At 32.8% G+C, this 26340-nt stretch overlaps 1 protein-coding gene across 3 annotated transcripts; it reads left to right on the forward strand.

The window, feature by feature from the left end:
• Positions 1–442: 442 nt before the first annotated feature.
• Positions 443–16733, forward strand: LOC112052387 (neuronal synaptobrevin-like). 3 transcript variants are annotated; one of them, XM_024091427.2, is made up of 7 exons: positions 443–574; positions 4160–4304; positions 7135–7213; positions 8226–8305; positions 8687–8738; positions 9892–10007; positions 11044–16733. In XM_024091427.2, coding segments are annotated over exons 1-6 (387 nt in total). In that variant the 5' UTR covers positions 443–572; the 3' UTR covers positions 9921–10007; positions 11044–16733. The 3 variants fall into 3 exon arrangements, with proteins under 3 accessions (XP_023947195.1, XP_023947193.1, XP_052744382.1); XM_024091425.2 differs by having other exon boundaries at positions 9921–10007; XM_052888422.1 differs by lacking the exon at positions 443–574 and adding an exon at positions 1233–1257 and having other exon boundaries at positions 9921–10007.
• Positions 16734–26340: the final 9607 nt, after the last annotated feature.

Here is a 26340-nt window from a genome sequence, read left to right on the forward strand (position 1 = left end):
TGCATACTTGTACTCTCGCAAAATGCATACTCTTTTCTACATTTATTTCTATAGTCTTCTATTTTTGCACCAAATTTTATCAATAATAGTTCTACGTTTTAATCATAATCGTGTACTTAGATGTAACAAACAAAGTAATTTAATTTGTTGCAGATAGACTTCGTTATAGTATTTAATATAGATTACTAGAGAATAAAGTGTAGTTTTTTTTCGAAAACATTCATAGGTTTTTGTGCATTATTTTATTGAAGTTTGTTTTTCATTATAAAAATCCAGATATTTTTAAAAATCCACGCTATTTCTCGTATATGAATGAAATTTTGAAAGCAACCTAACTAATAAAAGTGGGTTAAAATATCTCTCACTCCATAAGCCAAGCGGTACGAGGACCACCAAAAACCGACCTAATTCCACCATGACGCAGACTCAAAAGCTGTGAACGTAACACATTTGTGCGCGACGTTACTGCGGCCATGCCAGTCGCTTTGCGGCAAGCGCGCGTCAGTAAAAGCTCCCTGCGCCGCTAGCTTGCTGTTAACAACCCTAGTTTTATTTACAAGTGCTTTGGAAATATGTAAGTGATACTTTTAAGTTTTTTTTTGGAAAATCGTATCATTTTTCATGAACTAAAACTCATTTGCTTATGATCGTGCCACTGTATAAAATCTCATAGCATCATGACAAACGTGGTGTCACTTACTTATATTATTTATAAGTGTTCTGGAAACTGCCGATAAACTAATCAACAAATATCATTATAAGTACCTATTCTAGAAATATTTGATTCACACCTTGAATCATATTTTTTTTAATAGCACGAACTAAAATGGCTGTCAATGTAATTTTCTTTTGTTCGTGGCATTATAAAAAAGGTCATTAAATGCTCTCTATCCTACGGCTAATTTACTGCCAACAATCCTAGTTGTAAGTGATATATTTGTAAGGATTTTTGACAAAATTTAAACTTATTTCATGAACTCATTTGTTTATGATCGTGCCACTGTATAAAATTGATTAGTGAAATCTTATAGCGCCATGACAAACATGGTGCCACCTACTTATATTATTTATAAGTGTCCTGGAAACTGCCGAGAAACTAAATAAATAATATCACTCTAGGTGTCTTGAAAATATTTTATTCATAACTTGCAACATATTTAGTTAAATAAAAATATAATCAGTAAAAGTTCTCTATGCTACGGCTTATAGGAGTAAGCCTATCAATCCTAGTTTTATTTAAAAGTGCTTTGGAAATATGTAAGTGATACATTTATAAGGATATCTTTAGAAAATTGTATCATATTTCTTGAACTACAACTCATTTGATTTTCATCGTGCCATTTTCATATAAAATAGATTGGTAAAATCTGTAACCGCTATAAGAAAAATGGTGACACCTACATAAATTATTTATGTGCCCTGAAAACAGTCGACAAACTAACCAACTAGTATCACTATATTCTAGAAATATTTGTTTCATACCTTGCATAAAATTTAACACAAACTAAAATGGCTGTCAATATAATTTGTTCGTGCCATTGTATAAAAAAAATTGTAAAAGCTCTCTATGCTACGGCAAATTTGTTGCCAACAATAAATTCCAAGATATTGCTTTAAAAATATGTAAGTTAAGTTTGTAAGGTATTTTTGAATCATAGTGTCATACTTATTTGATATAACCATAAAAAAATATTAAATTATTTGTTATTGTTCGTGCTATTATATAAAATAGTTTAGCAAACGTTCGCAGTGGTAAAAAAAATATAGCAATCTATAAATACATATTATGAAACAATCTTTCGCCGCGTCTGTAGGTCTCTCTGTTCTGTACTGAATGGATTTTCATGCGGTTTTTCACCAATACATTGAGAGGTTTATTAGGTCTTTGTACATAACTTTTGGAATTTTCTGTATACTTATAAAAAATATGATTATTAAGTGTCGGAAAAATTCAAGCCACCTAGGAGCTTTCATTGAAAACGCTACTTTGGTCATATAAAAAAAACATGCACGGCGGAATATTTCTTTTTTGTAAATCCGCGATAGTCTGTATCTATCTTTTAAAGTCCGCGGTAGTCTGTATCTATCTTTTAAGGAAAACTTACTATATTTCTTTTCTAAAAATATATAGGTAATGAAACCTTACATCGATCTTCTCGCGAATGAAGTCGCCGGCGTCCGCTAGTTTGTATATAAACTATGATCTTTTGTGACACCGTGTATCGATCAAGCTATTTAAATATGTAGGTATGTGTCGGGTTGCAGAAGGAGAAACTCATAATCCATTATTGATATACCTGACTACTGGGGACACATTTCAAATAACACGTGCAGTGTTATTTGAAAAGTGTTTTATAATTAAATTTCAGTGAAAATTCCACGTATTGGATTAAATTTAAATATGGAAAACAAGTCCAAGAAAGAAAACAAGTTTTATAGACGGATTAACGAACTCCGTCCAGTTAACTATAAAAAATAAAATTGCATTTTACACTTGCTTGCTCCAATCAATCTGTAAAAGAAACAAAATTAAACTTAGATTAGATTTATACTTAACTTGTACTAAATATGACGTAAGGAATAGATATTCTATAACCCAGATAGCTTGATATAAGCTGTCACTGTTATCTTTTATTATTGCACTGATGTTAGATAGAGGAGTCAATAAGGGTTTATACCTCGGAACTCCTGAGGGTTATGGTGAATGGTAATACTTATGCTTACCTTATATTTTTTGAACGGCTATACTGATTTGTATGAAGTAGGCAGTGTTCAAAAGGCTTTACCAAACTTACATTTTATAAGAAATTTGAATCGATTCGAACCTATTTTGATTTTGAAAACTTCGATCAATTTTAACTAATCAGCTCTGAGCCTCAAGAATTCTAATTAATTAAAATAATTAAATAAATAATTTTAATCGCTTATATAAATTCTAAACATAATTTTGCATGACATATTTTTAAAGTGATTAATCATAATCAAGGGGCCGTGATTGCCCGGTGGATATAACCTGTGCCTCCGATTCTGAAGGGTATGGGTTCGAATCCGGTCCGGGGAATGCACCTCTAACTTTTCAGTTGTGCGCATTTCAAGAAATTAAATATCACGTGTATGTGTGTGTAAAGGAAAAACATCATGAGGAAACATGCATACCAGAGAATTTTCTTAATTCTCTGCGTGCGTGAAATCTGCCAACCACGTGATGGATTATTGCCCTAACCCCTCTAATTCTGGGAGGAGATTCAAGCTCAGCAGTGAGCCGAATATGGGTTGATAATGATGATGATCTAAATCGACAAACATATATGTATTTGGCTTACTCGAGAAGTGTTTGATGGCCTACTTCCATCGTTTGGCGGAAAGCCAATATTTTAACCATGTTTCCTTTAATAATTACTTTGCATTTGCAGAGTTTGCCTTAACTTACAATGGTATATGAAATGTATGTTATTTATATATAAATAAAAATAAATTGCCAAATAATCTGTATTCGTATCACTATGAACCGGCGAGCCCTATTTTGATGAAAAATTTGTGTGTAAGATATTATCTGTGTAGTTGTTACTGTGTTTACGTTAGTGTATTCACAATATTTGGAACTGGTATGTTCGAGTAGTTATTGGCGGTTTTTTTTTGTCTGTTTCCCTCATATTTTCAAACTACAAGTAGGTATAATGAGAGGTGGTTGGGAGAACATCACCAAAGTGTTAAAATATCAATTTCCCAAATCCGGACTGCTATTAAAATTTTCTTTAAAAAAGCCACAGAAGAATGCTCAAAATCATTCAGCGGGCGATGGAGTGAGCTATGCTTGGCGTTCCTCTGCGTGATTTAATCACAAATGAGGAGATTCGCAGAAGAATCAAAACCACTGACATAGCTCAGCGAGTCGCGAAGCTGAAGTGGCAATGGGTAGGCCACATACCTTGAAGAGCCGATAGACATTGGCTTCCCAAGGTGCTGGCATGGCAATTCCGCACCAGAAAGAGTGTTGGTCGATCCTCAATTAAGTGGACCGAAGACATCAAAAGAGCCGCTTGATGCTGGCAGCTCGAAACCGTGGTGTTTGGAAGACTGTGCAAGAGGCCTATGTCAAGCAGTGGATGTCCAGCTGCTGTTAATGATGATGTTGATCACAATTCCGTTGTATTCTCAGGGCGGCGGAAGGCGGAACACCCGGTGGCTTAGCCCCAGCAGAACCTCAGACCGGACCAGATGGAGAGATCATCGGAGGACCTCGTACACCTCAGCAGATTGCTGCTCAGAGGAGGCTGCAGCAAACGCAGGCTCAAGTCGATGAGGTTTGTTTGAGAATTTAAAAGATATTTGATTGCTTAAAGTGGAATGCATTTTTAACCGACTTTTCCAAAAAGGAGGAGGTTCTACGTTCGGCTGTATGTATGTTTTTTTTTTTTTTTTTTATGTTTATTTCATATAGTTCTGTATAGAGGCTCAATAGCTCAACGGTAAAGCGGTCGGACTCATCACTAAGGGGCGGTGGTTCAATCCCCGCCCCACCGATGTTCCCAATCCTAATATAATCTTTTCCAACTAGTGGGAAGGGAATCAAGGTGTGAATATTTTCGATTTTTTTCGTTTGTTTTTTTAAAGGGTGCATACCTGTAGTGGAGGTTAAACAAGAGTGTTCAAGTCATTAATTCGATTTTATCGCAGGACTCGTATCAAGTTTTGATAAGGTTGCTTATAAAAGGCAAATTATACAATATCTATACTTTAGTTCTGGAATGGTGTAATCGCATAGGAAAGCGCGGTGGTGGACTTTTATTTTTTTGAATAATGTTCTTTGACAAGTTGACCCTTGACTGCGAACTCACCTGATGTTAAGTTGTGGTCGTCATACCATGAGAGTAGACCGATGACAAGAAGTTAGTTACAAGGAAGGTCGCTGAAAGCATGCGGCTCGAAACCATGATATTTGGAAGTCCTTACAAAAAGTTCGTGTCCAGTAGTAACTTTGGCTGTTCGTTTGGCTGGAGGGTTCGGCCATGGCTAGTTACTACCCTACCGACAAAGACGTACCGCCAAGCGATTTAGAGTTCCGGTACGATGCTGTGTAGAAACCGAAGGGAGTGTTGATTTTAATCCTCCTCCTAACAAGTTAGCCCGAATCCATCTTAAATATTGCATCATCACTTACCATCAGGTGAGATCAGGGCCGGACCGTCCATACGGCGAACGGAGCGGTCGCTCCAGGCGCCAAATCCTAGGGGGCGCCGAAATGGTAAAGACAAGATCGAAAATAAATAAATTTATTTTCGATCGCCTATATTTAAAGCGAAGAGATGAAAGCAACGTGCGTGAATTTACTTCTAATAGAGGCGTCTTTCTTTACCTATGGTGCAGGGAGTGCGTTAATTTTAACCCGGGTATATACAGGTAAATTTTAGAATGGAACGAGATCCAGTGATGGCGCCTTTCCTATTTGCTCCTAACATTATATTAGTATATAATTAATTAACATTATATCAATACTAATATTATAAAGAGGTAAAGTTTGTAAGTTTGTAAGTTTGTAACAATTCTTTGAAATGGGATAATCTTCGGAACTACTGGTCCGATTTTAAAAATTCTTTCACCAGTAGAATGCTACGTTATCGGGGAGTGCTATAGGCTATATTTTATATTTCTGTCATATATAACTACTGATTTATCGCGGGTTTTCTCTTACAGGTCGGACCGAAAAACTTACTTATTCGCATGCGCTGCCTCAACCATTGCGTATAACTGAAATTCATGTATGGAGGCTTTTTGAACCTTTAAAAGTTCTACAAAAAAGTCCGCGACATCATATATCTATCTTTTATATTTTAGCAGATATAGTACCTTTAGTACTTTAATAAATTATTTAAATTTTTAACTAAGGTTTACGTCATTATTTACACAACTAAACTTAAATCCTTATCAAAATAAATTATTTAATAATCACAAGGATATTATAGAGATAAGATTTGCCCTTTACAGTATGTTAATTAGTTATAAAGTTTCTGAGATAATACAAAATTTCTAAAAGTCGCAGAAATGCCGCTATATGACGCCCCGCCGTTTCAATTACGTGGTTCCCGTTCCCGTGTGAATATGAGGACCAAACATAGCCTATGACACTCGCAAATAATGTAGCTTTCTATTGGTAAAAGAATTTTCCAAATCGGTCCAGTAGATCCAGAGATTACCCCCGACAACCACACAAACTTTACCTCTTTATAGTATTAGCATAGAAGTCGCTTGGGAAATTATAGTCTTTTGGTCATTGCACCATGTTTAAAAGGCTGGATCAATTTTGCTGAGGGTAGGGATAGGATAGGGGTAGGGAAGGGGTAGGATAGAGGTAGGGTAGGGGTAATTTAGGATAGGGTAGGGATAAGGTAGGGTAGGGGCAAGGTAGAGGTAGTGGAAGGATATGGAAGGTATAGGGTAGGGGAGGAGTAGGATAGGGGTAGGGTAGGGTAAGGTAGGGTAGGGCTAGGGTACGGGTAGGGTAGGGTTAGGGTAGGGGAGAGGTAGGGGTAGGGAAGGGTTAGGTTAGGTTAGGGGTAGATTAGGGGTAGGGTAAGATAGGGTATGGATAGGGTACGGCTAGGGTTAGGGTAGGGGGGAGGTGGGGGGAGGGTAGGGTTAGCGTTAGCGGTGGGGTAGGAGTAAGGTAGGGGTAGGGTAGGATAGGGTATGGATAGGGTACGGGTAGGGTTAGGGTAGGGGGAGAGAAGTTTACATCAATTTTTACGCGGACGAAGTCGCGGGCGTCCGCTAGTTAGTATATAATGTTAGGAGCAAATAGGAAAGGCGCCATCACTGGATCTCGCTCCATTCTAAAATTTACCTCGGTCCGGCGCTGGGTGAGATTATAGTCAAGGGCTAACCTGTAAAGAATAAAAAAGAAAAAAAAAGACGTCCATCTACTGATAATGATGATTATGATGCATAAACCAAGTCTGCTTTTATTTTGAATAATTTTTATAAGAAAAAATTACTTCATAATATTTAAACAAATGTGGTTATGAATGTATATTTTGTTCATGTGCCCAAGGAAGAATATATAAACTATTTGAAGTAAATTCTATTTTCAATGTGGATAAGGGTTTTTATTTATTCTGCAATTATTTATATTTTTAGGTGGTTGACATAATGAAAACAAATGTTGAGAAGGTGCTTGACAGAGATGCAAAGTTATCAGAATTGGATGACAGGGCAGGTAATGAAGCTATTGTTTTACTAGCTTTTGACTAGGAAAGTGTTGAGATTTCGTAAAACTATCTAATATAGCATGTCTATCTATTAAAAGACACTAGTACATCTTATTATTAGTAAGTTGCAAGTATAAAAATAATTCTATCTACCTTTTTTAGGTAATTTTTAATTAATTTTAAATTTCAGAATTAACGCAGTTTTGTAGGAATTATGTTCTACAATGTACAGTGTGCCTAGTGGGAGTTTTCAATATTTTCATACTGTTACTATCGCGTTACCATAAACGCGAATTTACTACGAATTTATATTAAATTGAAACAGTTGTGCAGTAGTGCTACTAGATGGCGCTGTTTTAATTCCATAGAAATTCGCGTTCACGTTAACGCAATCGTCACAGCATCAAACTGCCACTAGGCCCTTAGAAGTGCTAAAGTAGAATCAGACAATGTAGGGTCTACATTGTCTGATTCTACTTGAGCTTTCTACAGTCCTAATCTCACATACTGTAGTATTGTACTCGGCTCATTGATGAAAGATAAACGAAAATTGCAGCGGTGTTCCAATGCCATCCAACTAATTCAAGCTTGGAACTTGGTGTATGAAGAAGTCTCGAAAAAATATTTATGATTGGCAGTTTAGTAACCAAATCTCAAAACTATCCAAGTGGCCTAGGTATTTTCAAATTCACAAACATTTGAATGTGACACATAGTGAAAAATTTAATAATTTAATATGTTTAGTATAGAACATCAAACTACAATATTTATAATGTCGTATTTCTTGAAATAAACCATGAAGACCTAATAAATGATCTTCATAAGACTACACAAAAGCATATTATTAATTATGATAATTCACATAAATAAAAGCAAGGTCTAATACCTGTTTATTAATATAATTTATCTAAAACCAACTGTTGTTTGTGTTGCACTATGGTTAGGCTTAATTTGTATGTTTGTGTGTTTTTGTAAAATAATAAATAAATGAAATAAATAAATAAATAATTTTATTTTCAGATGCACTTCAGCAAGGTGCGTCTCAGTTTGAACAGCAGGCAAAGAGTTTGAAAAACAAATTTTGGTTGCAAAATCTAAAGGTAACTTTGGCTTAGAACAAATATAATAAATAATATTAGATTAAGAGACTTTCTGGTCTGACTGATTTTAAGTTAGTTTCTAACGAAAATTTAGAAAATTTAAATTGTAATAATTTAGGTTTTTGACCAATTGGAAAGTTAGTGCGTTGGGATTAGTTTGAAAGTAAAATTAAAAAATCATAAATACAATTTAGATTTTTAATAACCATGTTTCGTTTCAATTGATCAAAAACGTTGAAGGTTTTATACAATCTAAAATCTCAAGTTGTCATATTATACAATACAAAATACGCAATATCTGAAGATATATTGTATTTTGTTTACTATACTTATACATAGATAAAAATATACTTGTAGTAATTATTAATTGTAATGTTACAGATGATGATCATAATGGGGGTCATTGGAATCGTTATAATAGGCCTACTGTTTGGTGAGTATTTATATGTTTGTGATTTTGTTACGTTAAAAGTCGTTGTTGTCAAGTGATTGAGTCTTAGAATTACTGAGATTAGATGTAACATTTATGTACGTGGCTAATATATAATCGTACCTGTATTTATATAGATGAAATTTGTATTGAATTTTCAAAATTATAATGGTAAGTTTTTTTGTAAATATTGTTAACATTAATTTAATTAACAAATTTCATCTCTATCATCGGAAATTAGTATGACTATTGTCATGTGAGTATCTTAAAAAATGTTATGTACCTATATATAAAAAAATACTTTATGGTTTTGGTTTTTTAGGTGTTTGTTAGGATGGTTATTGGTTAGATAAAAACGTTAACATTAAATTTTTTAGTTTTCTAGGACCGCAATGTTTAGGTTGCTTCGATTTGCTTTCTGAAGTTCTTTCTAAAGTTTCTTATAATCACATTTGGTTATAGTAACTCATCTACTGTTTTTCGTTCGTTCTAATTGGAAACACTTTCCTTTTCTATCTACACATTGTGATATGTGTGCATAAAATCAAATTATATTAAAAAAAACGCGAGTGTCATTTAACATAAATTACCATCATTATATTAATTAGATCAAGTTTACAATGTCATAGTCTGTCATAGTCATAAATCATAACAATTACATTTTTCTTTCTTGTAATTTTAAAAAAAGGAGCAATTTCCGTTTCCGCTGCACTGTTTAGTTTCGTTTCGCATTTTAACACCCGACGTAGAAACAGCTTGTTGTGTTATAAGTTTGACGCGCCTGTGGGTGCGTGCGTGCATGTGTGTATATGTGTGTGTGTTGTGTATGTGTTAAAAATCATTCCAAGATGACCGCTGTCACGAAATGGCGGATTACAAATTTTTCACTTAAACATCTCTCAAGATGTATTTGATACCCATATTGAGGGCTATGACAAATTTCAAATCTAATGACCGCCACCACAAAATTAAGGGAGATTTTAAGTAACTCTATAGGTTCTTCTGTAAAGTATAACCTTCAGTCAGGTGTCGGAGACGTTTTTTGTTTATGATTTAATTTTATGCACATATTCCATATCATATGTTCAAAATTGAACATAGAGATGGTAGTAGCTAGATGCTTCGTGGCGTATGTTCTGCTTACGGCTCTTTGCAGGTGATAACATTAAACAAATGTTTGGTTAGTTCGTAATCGTGGCACTCCGTCTATGACCGGCGTAATCCCACCAGCTGTTACCGGCAATGCTACTGCAACTATTACTCATAATAATTGTAAGTCTAATAGACCTTCTTCTTCTTCTTCTTCTTTCCTTCTTTTTTGTTCTATATGATTAATGCTTGTAGATTTGCTTTAATATAAGGTAAATGTGTGTATAATTTGTCGCTTAAGTTCTAACAGTTATTCGAGTAAGCCTAAATTAGCAACAGACAAATATTTAAATTTTACGATGGCATTTTGATTTAATACTATGACACTATTTAAATGGGTTATTTTATTAGTTATGCTATTCAGTGGATACTGCGGCTTCAGTTACTAATTTATTAGACATTTCTATGACAATTTTTTGATTCAAAAGTTAAAGTTTGGGCATAAGAATGTTAAAACCTACGCGATATTAGAACTTAAACGACTATATTTTATATTTAGGTAATTCTAAATGTTTAGTAAGGCTTTATATATTCGTGAATCTCATTCATGTAAACCTTTTATAACAATTTGGTAAATAAGGTAAGTCCTAAATTTTAATGCATTAACATTTAGGTAAGATATATTTTTATAGCCTAAATTAAATTAAAATCGAAAAATTACTTTGTTTCAATAAATTTTGTATTTCCCTCATTCTATGAAAAGTGTTTTAAGCAGGTTTGCACTGTAATACTCATCTGATACAATAATACACTTATATACTCTTCACTTAGATCACTTTCACATATTCTGTTGGGATCATTTTCAAACACATTATTTTAGATTACATGTATTTAGAGGCAATAGAAACGCAGTTTTTGATATAAATCTTAAGTAACAAAGACTTTTACTTTTTTAATAATTTTACACTTTCACTTAAATACTTACACATTACCTCAAATATACTTCCTTACTTAATAATTTGATTATACTTATTTGACCTTCTCCAGTTACAAATATATACGAATACGTTACCCCAACAAAATTGACTTTCAAAATTACACAAATTATTTTCTAAGACTTAGTACTAATACTAAAAAAGTATTGAAGTATATATGTGTTTCGCCCCATCCAAAATGTTATTGTTTTAAATAAATTACTAAAATAATTTAAATGTTACAGGAAAATACATGTAACCATTCATCGCAGGATATCTCTTCGAAAGAAAATGTAATTACAATTATTAATAAAATCTGTAAAACAATAATAAAATAAATATAAATAAAAAATGAACTGTAGAACATAGCCTAGATATGTCTAATGGTTAAACAATACCATACTGAATACGAAACAGGCTGTAAACTAAAATGTGCAGCTTTTTAGTGTATTGTAAAATAGCTTTTTACATTATCAGAAAACAATAGGAAATTTCATTGATATTTGAACGAATTTTACTTTGGTTGTGTATATAATAAAGAATTCATTGATTGGATAAATACATTATTGAAATATTTATGCGCACTTGAATGTTTTATGGAATCAATTGTATGTTATAAATAAATAAAAAGTACGGAGGTTTCCTGTTTCTGAAAGGTTTATTAAACTATAAATATTTCAAAACTATCATCACTTTTATAGTTGCAAAAACAAAATCCTTATTAAATTAATAAACATCAATATGTTAAAATAACAATTTTATAGTTTTTAAAAAGTTATATATCGTATAGTATAGTATCAGTTAATGTTTGCTTGATCGAATTGCCAAAGTCTGTTACTTGATATTAAATATAAGGACATCTGTGCGCATTATCTTAAATAAACTGCAAAAAATCATATAATAATAGGTATGGGATTCCGAAGCTGGAGAGATCATCAGTTTATTTGTGGTACAACAAACATTGTGTACCTTTAATAGAAAGCATACTTTTATTTTGTATCTTAACTAACAAACTTCATTTATAGTTAACGTTTCAGAAACCGGCGGCTAGTACGTCCGATAAAGTTACGATCTATAAAAATGTAAAATTAAATAAATGTTACGAATGTTATTGTCAGTCATAGTATAGTAATTGTCTCTCATTGCGCAAACTAATTCAATGCTTAGGTCCTAATATATTAATGTTGCGTCAAATTAAACGAACTTTCTACATGGTCTAAGATCTGGCATTAGAAGATACCTTCATCTGTTATTTATTAGTGATGATAAATAAATAATAAATTATATTCACATAGACACATTGCAAATAGGTGGCTTAGTTAAATTGAGGCCGGATAAATTTTACATGCAAAATTTAGGAAACTATGAACTAGATCAACTTTTAAAAAGGCAGCTCAATACAGTTAAATTATTCATAAAAAGAGGCTTCAATTGATAAAAGTATACTACTAAATAAATGATGAGGGTAAATTTCCTCGAAAATAACATTTACTGATCTGTTTATATCTGACAATCCCACACTTTGCAGGGAAAGCAGGAAACCTTTACGTTATCAATTTTGCTGGGTATATTCTTTTAACTAGTGTAAGCTTTCTAACCAACGAGGGATGTAGGTTAAATAAATTTATTTAAAAAAAATAATTTATTTAATTATCCGGCCGCAATTTAACAAGGCAACACTTTGCAATGTGTCTTTTGTTTATTTCTTATCTTTAATAAATAACAGATATGGGTATATATTTCTTATGCCAGATCTACTACTTATGTACTATAATATATAATATGTGAATAAACGCTGTAGAAAAAGTTGATTTGCGTGCCTTGTCTTTACCTGTATTGGTGAAATCAATGCATAGTAATAGTAATTCATTTAATCTATTCAAATTGTAATGAAATGAATTTACTACTCGCGAAAGTGTGTTTCGATATCGGCCTACGAAATTAGTGGTTTTATTTTTAGTCTATTATACTATTTTTGAATTAAATTAGTTATTTTTTTCTTATTCTTAATATTGTTCTAGATATTAAATAATTTTTAATATTATAAAATACTAGTTAAATTAAAAAAAATATGAAAGCCGCCAAATGAAAATAAGTTTATAAGTATGGAATTGATGATATTAGGCATAAGTAATATTGATTTGAGCGATTGTGTGCTCTTGCTAAACGTTTTCTCTTAGATTAAAAATCTAAGGTAATCTTTAAAATTATTGTAAAAAGGTTGTAATAATTTATAACCTTCTTGCATTATATGTTTATTTAAATATCTTCAATGGGCAACATAATGATATTAAATACAAATCAGACGTTATAGCTAAAATTTAAAAAAAAAAACTTGACTCATCTACAAGTAAATATTTCTTTTGATTTCTACTCTGCTCTGATAATACTGGTTATTGAAATTAAAAACACACAAGAGAACATCTGATGAAAAATCGTAAATGGTTTTTTTTTCAATTGCCACTTTTCAGAAAGCTATTTTACGATGAGCTACAAATCAAATAGTTGTATATAAATCGTATCAATTGCGGACCTATTATCTCAGTCGACCATCTAAACAATGAGCTAAAACATCGTTTTTCATCGTATTTTCATTTACGCTATCATCTAACATAGTTATTTCACCGAACTGACCTTGACTGCACCCTTTCACATCAAGTGGCAGTGATTTTATGTTTTTACAATAATTGTTGAAATAACCATGATTATTTCAACAAAATTAATTTAAATATACATTTTTCGTTAAAATAAACTTATTACTTGCTACTACCACTACTATACTAAAGTCACTTTACGTCAAATGACGAAAACTATGCCATTTCGTAGAAAACACAATGTTAGATGATTGCAAAAATGATGTAGTGATGAGTAGATAGTTTGGTTTTTTTTAAAAATTTGAAGGAAGGGCGCTTTATTCGATCGAAGTTTCGACTATTATTAAATTACGCAATAATTTAATTAAAATATTGTACTACACAGTTATTAATTTTCAAAGTGTTCACTTATACAGCATAAAAAGTCTTAATTTTAGCTTAAGCATCAAGTGAAATAATTTAAATGTTTTCATTTAATGTGCATTTAGTATTCTAAGACAATTTATTCATAAAATAATTGTTTTGATTTGTTATTATGTTTTTAGTTTTGTTAGTCAATAAATAATAAGTCAATTAGAAATAATGTTCATTTAAGTAATACATTTTTTAATAACGCAGCTTAACTGTTTAAATGCATAGATAGAATAAATATAAATTATTATTACTTATATAAATAATAAATTTATTTTGTCATTTTTGTTTTATCAAAGAGGAATATATTATAATTTATTAATAATTATTACTAAACAACGAGAAACTAGTAGCGTTTATATAATAAACGTTATTTATATTATTATAATAATACTTTAATCAGTGCCATAATACAATATTAGGATTTTATTTTAATTGTAAAAGTTCGGATAAACGGGTTTTTATCTGATGAAGTGATTATTTTTTGAAAGTTTTCCCTTATTTATTAAAAGTAAGAATTTTTGAACGAGCTATGTAGTCAGATAGAATAATAGATAAAAAAGATTCAATGATAAAAAAACGCGTAAGACTTACATTTTGGCCTATGGTTTCTTATAATTTTATGCTATAACTACGAAATTTAAATATTGTGATGCCTTTTTAATTGTAAGTGGTAATAAACCTTTGTTTATTTAATGTGATAACGTCTTATAAATAGATAAATGCCGGTTGAACGCACGAAAAAGTGTCACATTCCTGAAAAAAAAAACGTTTATAAGCCGAGCGTGCAATAGCGCGGAACAAGCGACAGAGAGGCGCAATCGGCTGAAGTTAGCTTATCAAATGAAAATGAAAAAAAATCTTTATTTAATAATATTATTTTTTGTATTTGTTTGTAAGACTTAGTAGTCTAAACTACTAAGTCTTACAAACAAATACAAAAATTAATATTTAATTAACTTGTTCTTTAAATAATACAAAATAATGATACTCGTAATTCAGTGTTGATAACTCAATTTAATGCATAAACGTATGTTATTTCTCATCAATGTTTTCTTACGTCGTTAGCACGTGAAATTTTCCGTTTTACAATAATTTATTTTTTACTTACAAATAAATCAAAATTGTCAATTTAGTAAAATTTTAAATAATCTTGAATGTTCAAGTTCAATCAAATTTTGTTGATTTAAGCAAATAATCGTGACAAAAAGTTCATTATTTTTTACATTTTAACTAAGAATTTTTTATTAATGATGCTTTCTGTATTTGTTGATTTTAGCAGTTGATTTAAACGATTAAATAATGTATACCTATATATAAGAGGCATCACTCCACATAAAATTTAAGTGTTCTAACTAAATTAGCATATTTACACCTACGGGAAGTAATGGTGCCATTGACAATATTAGTTATTTTAACAAAAAAGGGTTAAAATTATTTCTTAGCCATATTACTATCGCTTAAGAGTTTACTATTACATGCATATTATAAGCATTAAGAACAATAACTAATTGTAATTATATAATTTGAAAATTTTATTAATTTTTAATTTGTATTACCAAAATTGTTAATGTTATTTGATTATTATTAGCAGATATTATTATTGTCAGTGTAATAAATATGTTCCTCACATTTTTTTTATTCGCTATGTCTATTATGAATTTATTGTTCATAATAATAGTAAGTATACTATTTATATTGTAGATTAATAATTTGCATTCTTGCTAAATTATATTAATAAAACATTTGCACTTTTATTAATAATTAGGTAAAACAATGAAAATAAAAGACAATGTTCAATGTCTTTTTTCTTGTAAAATATTTTACATCCGATACAATAAAAAGTGCAGAAATTTGGAGATAGGGATGATAAATAATAATTATTTATTATTAATTTAAAATCATTTTTTAAATAATTTAAATTGTGTGATTTGATAATTACTTTCAAAGTAATTTAATGATTTAACTGTACTTTATATTGAATCGGATGTTGAATATTGTCAAAAAATTACGTCACGTTAGGGTCAGCGCAAATAATTTGTAAAATACTGCTTAAATTCTTCTTTCATAGAATATCAAATCAAATGTAAATAGTATGCAAGAAATAAATCAAGATCGTGGCTGGAGTTATGTTCTGATTGGTTTGCGCTGCCCTTAAGTTATAAAAGATGTAATGGGCTAAAACATACTTCATAGTTAGTAAATACCTTGAGTCGTCATTATTATGTATTATCTACACATTCTATAGATAGTAAACGTCTATAAACTTTTACAAAGAATTTCTTTTTTCACAATAATTATTATTATATTATAATAATATAAGACATTTGCTAGTTCCTTTCAATAACACTTTAAAAATAATTATGTAAAGTAATTATAAATACCAAAATTCAATTTTGTTTTACGTCTATAAATGCTAGTACTATTTTAAACCTTACTTAGATATTTATAATCTCGTGTTAACTTACTATATTGAGAGCCTGTCATAGCCACACCTTCGTGACTTTATAATGCTAGCCACTCACCATCCAATAAGTTTATATGAAACTGATCGTATGTTGATCGCGATCTGCAAGATGGCATGCGTTTAAAGATCAACACACGATCAGTTTTATCGGATGTCCTGCAGCTAGTGCTGCAGGCGCGTGAAGTTATTGGATAGTGAGTGACTAGCATAAAAGCTGATTTTTTTTCAGCCTATGCTCCTATCAATGTTAATGCGATAGAGATCTACAGAGTTTAGGTTGTAGTGGTTCTGCGACATAACAAGTTTCAAGGATCCGGATTCACAATCATCTAAATACAAAGCTATTTTTTTTAATATATTCGTACCTACAAGTATATAATAAAAATATTCTATAGTGAATGTCGCCACGAAGTAGGTTCCCGGCGACTGGGATATGGTTTATCATTATGTCAAATAAAAAATACATTTCATACTTGAACTATTGTGTTAGGAAACCTGCTACAGTTTAATGCAAACTTTATGACGTCTCGGATATAAACTGCGATGTCGCTACGATGTGTGTGCGATGTGTAGGTCATATATAAAGTAATCTAAAATCAACGCGCGCGGAGTTGTTCCCTGCCGCCGCCGCGCCATACCTAAAATCTTGTATTGCACAGCGTCATAAAGTTTGCATACCTCTTTAAGCCACCATGGTCCAAGCTTCATAGTCGCCTACCATGTTTAACTTTGATAGGAGCACGTGTTGATAAACTTCCAGCTTTAATAATAGCGGAGGTCTGGCTATCACAGCTTCCGAAACGATAAGAGTCATATAACATTGAAGTTTTGAATGAATTTAATGGATATTTCAAATCTGAGTAAGTAAAGTATCTGTAGAAATGTTCCCATTCGTAGATTGAAATTGAATACAGTTCAATTGAATTGAATACATATTTGAAAATTTATTGGAAATCGATCTGTATGTACCTACATATATATAACTAAGATCATTAACCATATTCAGTGACTACAAGATATGCATCGATAATTCGTTGAATGAAGTTATTTTGACAATAAATATTAGGTAAAACAAGGTTTACTTTAAAAATCACAATAAGATTTTAATGGAAGCATCCAACCATTATACTCTTTAATTAATTCAATATTGATTTCGTCATTAATTAAAGCGAGATAATAATAATTATTCATTTATTGATGTTGCCATTTTTCAAAAGATTTTAAACTGCAAGTTAATTGTTGTGAAATTAGGTTTAGTTCACATTTTCTTTTTTTTAATAAGGTTTAATGTAGTAGGTGTCTATTACTCAATTTTTCATTTATTTATATTTTTTTAAATACATTGTTATTAGCGTAGATTAAGTTTTCAAAGCACTCGGTTGTTCAAAAAAATAAAATAATAAAATAAATTAGTGTTGAGATTATTTGTAATGAATTCAATAATTATTGTATTTGGAATATATTCAATTGCAAGGGGTGTTAATAAAAATGTTATTGAAATACACCGTATACCTAATATGAAATGTTTTTTACTAATTTTACTTTACTGCTTTACTGTGCCCCGAATTTTCCGTTCCCCTGGGAAAAGACAGAATTTCCCTGCGACAAAAATGGCCTGGACCACAAAAGTTATCTTATCGCATACGCAAATAGTAATATACATTATGGAAGCCGCAACAAAACCATAATTTAATATTTAACACCGATCGCAACACGAACGCATCGCAAACGTGTTAATAATACAAGACAAAGAACAATCTTCGTAAATTGATAAATTTAGTCCTGTCACACTTGAGCGAATATAACCTAAACCCTGCTAAAGTGATTACAACTTTATGTTAACGTATTAAGACGTAAATTCGTTTGTTGATTTTCACTATTCTAAATTCTGCAGGCCCTTCATAGACTATAGCTGGGAGAATGATGTGAGAGAACAGTGCACAGAGAGCCAGCAAGAGTCAGACAAACCTCATTTTATAAAGACTGAAAGTCTCTCAGCCCATAGCGTAATTACGGTAGCTAATTATGGAGTTTGCGCCGTGATTGTTTTGGAAGGTTGTTAGTAGGTTTCAAGGATCCTTCAAACGTTCAAGTTAAAAGAAGAGATGGTTTGAGTGTATAAAAGAGGAAATGTGTATAAAGGGAGTGGATGATAAGTCGATGAATTGACGAGTAATAGAGACGAATGGAGGATATTGACATATTTTGCGGTCCCCACTTAAGTGGGATAAGGGAAAGGAGATGATGATGACATCATGAGGACTTGAGGAGGTATGAGATTTGACATATCTGTTTGTCTGTCAGTCTGTCTGTGGCACTATAGCTCCCGAACAGATTGAAGTGATTTCAATTTAGTTTTTTTTTTTTGTATCAAAAGAGACTTATCTGCCAGTGTTCTTAGACATGTTTGAAGAAAATCGGTTGAGCAGTTTAAAAGTTGCTCCTGTGGACACTCACCGAAATATATTTTGTAAAAAAATCGAGGAACTTGCAACCTTCCTACAATGACCAAGGGTTTGAAATTATTCAGAAGACGTCAAAGCAGCCAACTGATACTTAGCAGAGCCATTAAAAGGCTATCGGTAGGAGAATGATTTTACATTCAGTCTTCACAAAAATGGTCTGGCGGTGACCGGCTCTTAGTCCATAGACTATAGCTGGGAGAATGATGTGAGAGAGCAGGCTTTCTCTTTGATAGCCGCTATTTTGACTTACAATAATGGTCCGTAAGGCTTGAGTTATGAGTTCGTGTCACAACGCGTTAAGTAATGTACCAACTCTTAATGTAGGGTTCAATTAAAAGGATAAATGATGCGAAGTGTTTGCTGAAACAAAAATAATCTATGGCAGCGCGTGGATGTGTGAATTGAAACGGTCGTGCATAATCTGTTACTTTTACTTTCATAGTGACGTTAATTATTATTTAAACCGGGTTAGTGTGAGTATTGAATTCGCACCGAGGACTCCGTATCAATTTAAATATAATTAAAAATTATAAAACGAAAAATTACTGAAGTTTTTATAAATCTGCTCCGTCGGCCACATCGTATGTAGATGATATGGTCTGAGGATTGAGTCACAACCTATAAGCGTTTTCTAGTCATTATATTGATTTAGATATTATTATTGTTTTTAGTAAGTAAGACGACAGAATACCAGCATTTCTGCTTTCGTGGATTCGGCTTTTCAATCCTGACTCTTCTCTCCAAAAATGCTTTGGGAAATTACTTAATTTTAGTATACAAGCATGATTGATTGCTTTAGCTTGACTGACAATAAATCAGCATTATTGTCAGTCAGTCAATTTTCCTTTAGTTAATAAAGGCAAGTAATATAGATGATGACAATAATAAGAAGCGCATTGCAATGTTGATACAATGAACTATTATAAATTGAATATGGCTGTAATTTTAACCTACTTGTGATTCATTACGTGTGTGAGTGATACATAAGTAATGTGCGAATACGATATTTCTCTGAACAGACAGTCAATTATTTTCTCTGTGGGAACTGTCTAAGAAAACAAAGAGTGTTCAGTTACAACTGATCTTGTGAAGCACTGTATCACTTACTACACAACGCTTATGAGTAAACTCGTTACGTTCTCGAAAACTACCTAGAGTTTACTCGTAAAAGGAAAGTCTACGATTGTAAAGATAGGAAGGAAAAGGATAACCACTAATGTTAACCGAATTAAGCACTTTTTAATATGTGATTAAAGTTTTCAAAAACAAGCATTACAGATATACATTTTCTCAGACTTGGCAAAACAAGATGGTCTACATGATGTTTAGTGGAAAATCATTGTCTTTATTAACTAACTACAGTAAGGGAGCGTATTATAATCTATATCTTTGCATTCATCAATCTAAATTAATAACTGAATCATGTTAAGTTTCCAGGGGTTGTGTTTTCATTTTACTGACAACTATATTGTACAAACCGATAATTACATAGAAACGCAGCTTGGCAGCAGTAATAAACTTGGTGGTAATACCTCACCGGACGAGCTGTCACAAAGAGTTGTTCTTAATATTATATTTTATAACTAACTTACTCAAATATTATGGTAGGTACAATGTTTCATAAGTACCTTCTACTCTGTAAATTGGATGTAGAGACGAATAATAAAGCTCTATTATCCAGTCGAGTTCGTGGACCGTTAGTAGCGGACGCCAGGATCTCGGAACTAGATCTGGCGTTGCTCGGAGATATTGAATTTAGTGTGAACACTCGCAGCATTATTTAATTACGTGTCAAGCGGTGAGCTGTAACCCTGTCGGTGAGAGGTGATACCGCGCACTGGGGTGAGAACGGCTGCTATGAATCATGCGAGTTAATGCTTATCAATGCTAATGTCGTTTTGAATCGAATTCCAAAGGTAATTTGAATTAAGATATGACATTTTATGAAACCGATTTTCTTGTATGTGTTTTTCAAATCATATCAACTGACAACTGATGGGTCTAGTCTAAAATGGTAGGTAGATGGTAAGGTTTGATTCGTACAAAGCATCCCTTAGTCATCAACGCACTGTCTGCCAGATGTCAGTCTGTTAGTACTTTTAAATGATTGTACGTACGTCTTACCATTACGTCATCCTTAGCCAAACTTCCAAAGCATACACAAACAATTTTTTGTTGCGAAAACATAAAATAAGTATGGTACCAGGGTCCAGAACCAGGTACCAGGTACCAGGGTCACATGAATGAGGGTAGCTGAAATGTCAACTACACAGCAAATAATCAGGTTCCAGGGTCACATGAATGAGGGTAGCTGAAATGTCAACTACACAGCAAATAATCAGGTTCCAGGGTCACATGAATGAGGGTAGCTGAAATTACTACACAGCAAATAATCAGGTACCAGGGTCACATGAAAACGAGAAGAAAAACTTTTAATTGTCTGTTTAGGCAAGGGTGGGCTGCAGTGCGCCGATAGTTCGTGGTAATGGGACTGTCTGGATCCCTACGTTTTGTAAAGTATACTCATAAGTAAGTAAGTATAGACCTAATGTTCCAACAGAAACGGAATCTACGTAGGTAAAATAACGAGGTGTAGATAGGTAGTAACTATAATTTAATTATGTAAATTTAACAAAAAACAAAAAGAAGTGTTACTGTCGACAAGTTAAGATATAACAAATAATCAGCTACTAGGGTAAAAAAATTAAAAATGAACCTACGTTTTGAAATGAGGTATATACCTATGAGGTAAAACAGCGAGGAACAGCTAGTCTCGATAATTTAAATGAATTAAAAAATTAGCAAAAGCCGAAAAAACAAATACTTAAAAGTCAACTACAGAGCAACTAAGTACTAGGGTCACATGAAAGCGAGAAGAAAAACATTTGAAAAAAGAACCTACGTTTGTAAAGTGTAGGCCACAGTGCGCTGATAGTTCGCAGTAATGGGACTGTCTGGTGTTTGAGCTGCGTATCGTTTATTTTGCCTTTTGAAACACTGTTTATCCTCGTGTCCACGAACTGCCTGCTTTTGTGGAGCACACGTCTAGACATCTACGTTCACTTATACAAAACTAGCAGATCCCAGCGACTTTGCTCGCGAATTTAATTTTAATTTTCTGAAATTTCGATGATTCTTGGATATTGTCACAACCAGCGGACGCCCGCGACTTCATCCGCGTGGAATTTAGTTTTTCACAAATCGGTCGGGAACCACGGAATTTTCCGGGATAAAAAATAGCCTATGTGTTAATCCAGGCTATAATATATCTCAATACCAAATTTCAGCTAATTTGGTTCAGTAGTCGACGCGTGAAAGAGTAACAAACATTCATATAATCAAAATCATCAGTTTTCGCAAATCTCGGGAAACCATGGTTTTTTTCGGGAGTCCTCCAGAGTAAAATCTATTTCCATTTAAATTTCAGCCAAATCGCTTCAGTGGTAGCGGCGTTAAAGAGTAACAAACATCCAAACATCCATACAAACTTTCGCGTTTACAATATTAGTGGGATCTATATGAAGCTGATCGATTAATTTAAGAGGAAAAGGTATTATTGCTGAAATATAATACAGGATGTTCTTTTTCTTATATATATCTTGTTCAAATTATGTTTGTGATGGAAGACGTGTAGTTTTGCTTTATGAAGCACAAATTACTGGACGGAGTTTGAGGAAAATTAAATTATGTGAACATTTTCTATAATTTATTTCTTATCTATATAAATAAAAATCAACTTTTCGTTGTATTTTTACAACTCAGACTTACCTATCCAAACCAAATGTTTTAGCTTTGTTCGGACTATTTAGTAGATCGATTAATGGGAAGTATGCACAAAATCGGTCGAGTGGTTTTACATTTCTCCCATTTTTTGTAACAAATGAATTCAAGGGTAGGGTAGAGGTAGGAGTAGGGTAGGGTAGAGGTAGGGAAGCTTCTAGTCCGTTAGTCCCAAATAAATAACAGATGAGGGTAGGTATATATTTCATATGCCGGATCTTATACCAACAGGTTCCTCCATTCCTTCACATCCAACCATTTACGATATTAGTCAGATGAAATCCGTTCTTGTATTATCTCTACAATGAGGATAATCAAGAATCCTATTTTTCTAAAACTCTCACGGAATAACCAGGCCCGTGGTACTGTAGAAATGTGCCTAATCATACAATCAATGTTCAATCATAGCAGATCAGACGCGGCCCGCAATACACCAACAATTGCAAGCAGTGACGGACTTAGAAACTTACGAATTACAAGTAGGCTGTTGAATTTTTGCCTTCTACCGACGACTGAAATTCACTAACATATCCCCATTTTTCATATATAGACAGACGAGAATATTCTGGTTAGAACAGTTTAGTGAGACAAATGAAAAAGTGTGACGCAAATTTCAGTATTTTACTATATGTGCACTACTAGAATATTAGTTAAATTTTCAATACTCATGCAAGCAGTGGCGGATTTACAAACTTGCCTTCAGTAGGCTGTTGAATTTTGCCTTCTACTGACGTCCGAAATTTGCTACCCTACTCCCATTTTTCAAAACAGGATGCTGGGGAGTATTTCCCATAACTCTGGGATTATATTCTCTATCGAAAATTAATTAAAAATGTTAAAGTGTGTTCTAAAATTAATATTTTCGGGGTCAAGTTTTACTTATTTTAATTTTTTCAAGTTTAAATGCAATGATAGATACAGGCGTGTGTTACATGAATAGTCGGTATAATAAATTTTATTTTTTAGGTAAAAATATTAGTTATGCAGTTTGTCTCCTATAAGTGGAATCGGCAACACCTTATAATTAGGGGACACTAGCGGATGCCCGCGACTTCGTTCGCGTGGAATTCAGTCTTTCACAAATACCGCGGGAACCATGGATTTTTCCAGGATGAAAAAATAGCCAGTTATTCCAGAGTAAAATCTATTTCCATTCCAAATTTCAGACAAATCGCTTCAGTAGCAGCAGCGTAAAAGAGGAACAAACATTACACACTTACACACTTACACACAAACTTTCGCCTTTATAATATTAGTGTGATGTGATAGTGTGATACTGCCGAGCACCCTGTATAGACAGACAAGAGTATTCAGGTTAGAACAATTTAGTAAGACAGATGAAAAACACACATTTAGTATTTTACTGTACTCGTATGTACACTACGTATTAGTACTAGGATATTAGTTAAATTTTTAATACTCAGTTTTTCTACGTATATTTAAAAATTAATTTGTTTTCTTTATAAGACAAAATGTTTTGGGCCAAATTTGCCGCCCCACAAAATCTGCCGGCCTAGACTCCTACTCAGTACCTAATGGTGAATCCGCCACTGGTTGCAAGAATTATTGTAATCTTGCAATTGTATTGTGTTTTATATTGTTTCACGTGATACTTGTTTTACTGTACGTAGATGTAAGTAATATGGTGTTATGTGATTGATTAACCGACTTCAAAAAAAGGTGGAGGTTCTCAATACGACGCGAATGTTTTTTTTTTTCAATTAATTTTTTTAATGTTTGTTACCTCGTAACGTCATTTCGTAACCAATTTTGAAAATTCTTTTTTTGTTTGAAAGAGTATTCTTCCAGATTGGTCCCATCTTTCATGAGAATCGGTTTAGTAAGTTTGTGTTAAAATGAAAATAACGAAATTGTCCATACTGTGGCGCTTTCGTTCACTATAAATTTAACCCACCCAAAAAAAAAATCGATTTCATTCAAAATCACAAAAATAAATTAAAAAGCGAAAAATAACATCGTATGTGCTACCTTCTGATCATTTTGAAGGCGGCTCCAAATCGAACGCAGAGGTCATATCCATAAATAATAGACCTAGCTATATAGCTTGGCAACTTCGTTCGTAACACTCCCGATGGTCCGTGCGGGCGGGAGGGCATGTAGCGATGAATGAAAAACCCACGACTGATGCACCTCACTTCCCCGCACGCACGATTTCATAGCCACGCAGTCTTTCCCCCGTCGCCCGCATATCATGGGAGTGTCATCAACATGCCAGACTATAGGTCAATAAACTTAAATGTAATGGCTCATTCCTGCCCCGCAATATTGTACGTGTAGCGAGAACAATAACGACAGCCATTTGAAATTGGAATGACTTCCATCTTGTTTTCATATCGCACGCATTGGCGCGCGCCGGTAGCTGGCCACTTTAGCTCGATAAAGGATAATCGGAGTCCATTATGTGGCCAGTTCATATTTTAGATGGGAATATTCAATGAGAGGCAACGCGTAGGCGTAGTAGCTGAGTAGGCAGACCGTTGACTAGAGTAAATAGGAATCTATAAATTAATACGCGAAATCTTTCAGTGCTTTACGAATTTTGCGCGAACGGAAGTGATATTTTAGTAGATATTTTTTTAATGTAACGCACTAATACGTTACGCTGCGGCTACTGAAGCGATTTAGCTGAAATTTGGATTTTCACATAGAAATTTTACTCTGGATTAACGCGGATTCCACGCGGATGTTGTTGACGCGAAATTAGAAATACATTAGAAAATGAATTTAAAAAAGTATTACGCACATTACAGTTAGAATGATACACAAAATATGACGCACATAAGTGGTTATTGGATGTCAACATTGATAATTTACGTTCCTTGAAACATAGATCATCATTACCAACCCATATTCGGCTCACTGCTGAGCATGAGACTCTTCTCAGAATATGAGGGGTTAGGCCTTAGTACACCACGCTGGCCAAGTGCGGATTGGATGACTTCACATAAGTAGAGAATTAAGAAAATTCTCAGGTATGCAGGTTTCCTCACGATGTTTTTCCTTCACCGTTTGAGACACGTCATATTTAATTTTTTTTAATTATGTTGCATTTAGACACTGGCCCCTAAAATTACCAAGGTGTTAAATAAAATTGAGTTTTAAATAATAAATAATTATCTAATATATTTATTTTTGATGATGAACTGTTTATTAGTACTATTGTATTAACATAATATAATTAAATTGTATTGAAATGAAAGTCAATGAATTTCGTTACATAGTCGAAACTCTCGCACCTACACGCAATCGATAATCGAATTAAGCTCAACAATATTCGATAATTGTCGATACTTATCACTTAATTGTTAATTGTAGCTGCACAGTGGCTTATCGATTGCTACAGATTACTTGGCTGTGACCTAAGATTAGGGATGCCACTTCACCATTCATCAAATTGTTATATATGGAGAAAGTAAAAATATAGTTATTTGCAAGGAAACAAAAATATATTAATTTGTATGCAACACAGCAAAATTTGGGAGTGGGGGTATTGAATACCAAAGAGAGGGTTTCAAAAATATAATCCAAGGGGCAAACAAACTTGCAATGCAACACAAAAACCTTCCATCTCAATACGGTGAAGAATCTACGTAAATGCGTTTTTTATGGTCTCTGAGCCAGGAATTGTAAACCATTCCCTGCCAGCTGAAATTTGGACAGTTGACATTATTGTTTTATGCAGCTCAAGCAGAAATAACCCTACAAATATGTCGAAAATTTTTTTTTCATTAACTAAAAAAACAGTGATTGTAAGTCAGTGAGAGATATCGCATATTATTTTAAGTTTTTATTAACTATCCGAGT

The sequence above is a fragment of the Bicyclus anynana genome, chromosome 22, assembly GCF_947172395.1.
Source record: "Bicyclus anynana chromosome 22, ilBicAnyn1.1, whole genome shotgun sequence".
Classification (NCBI taxonomy): Eukaryota; Metazoa; Arthropoda; class Insecta; order Lepidoptera; family Nymphalidae; genus Bicyclus; species Bicyclus anynana.

Bases quoted from the DNA above. Each gene is read 5' to 3' on its own strand.
- LOC112052387 (XM_024091425.2), top strand. The intron at 7,214-8,225 runs GTAATGAAGCTA...TTTTATTTTCAG, and splicing joins AGAATTGGATGACAGGGCAG to ATGCACTTCAGCAAGGTGCG. The intron at 8,306-8,686 runs GTAACTTTGGCT...GTAATGTTACAG, and splicing joins TTTGGTTGCAAAATCTAAAG to ATGATGATCATAATGGGGGT.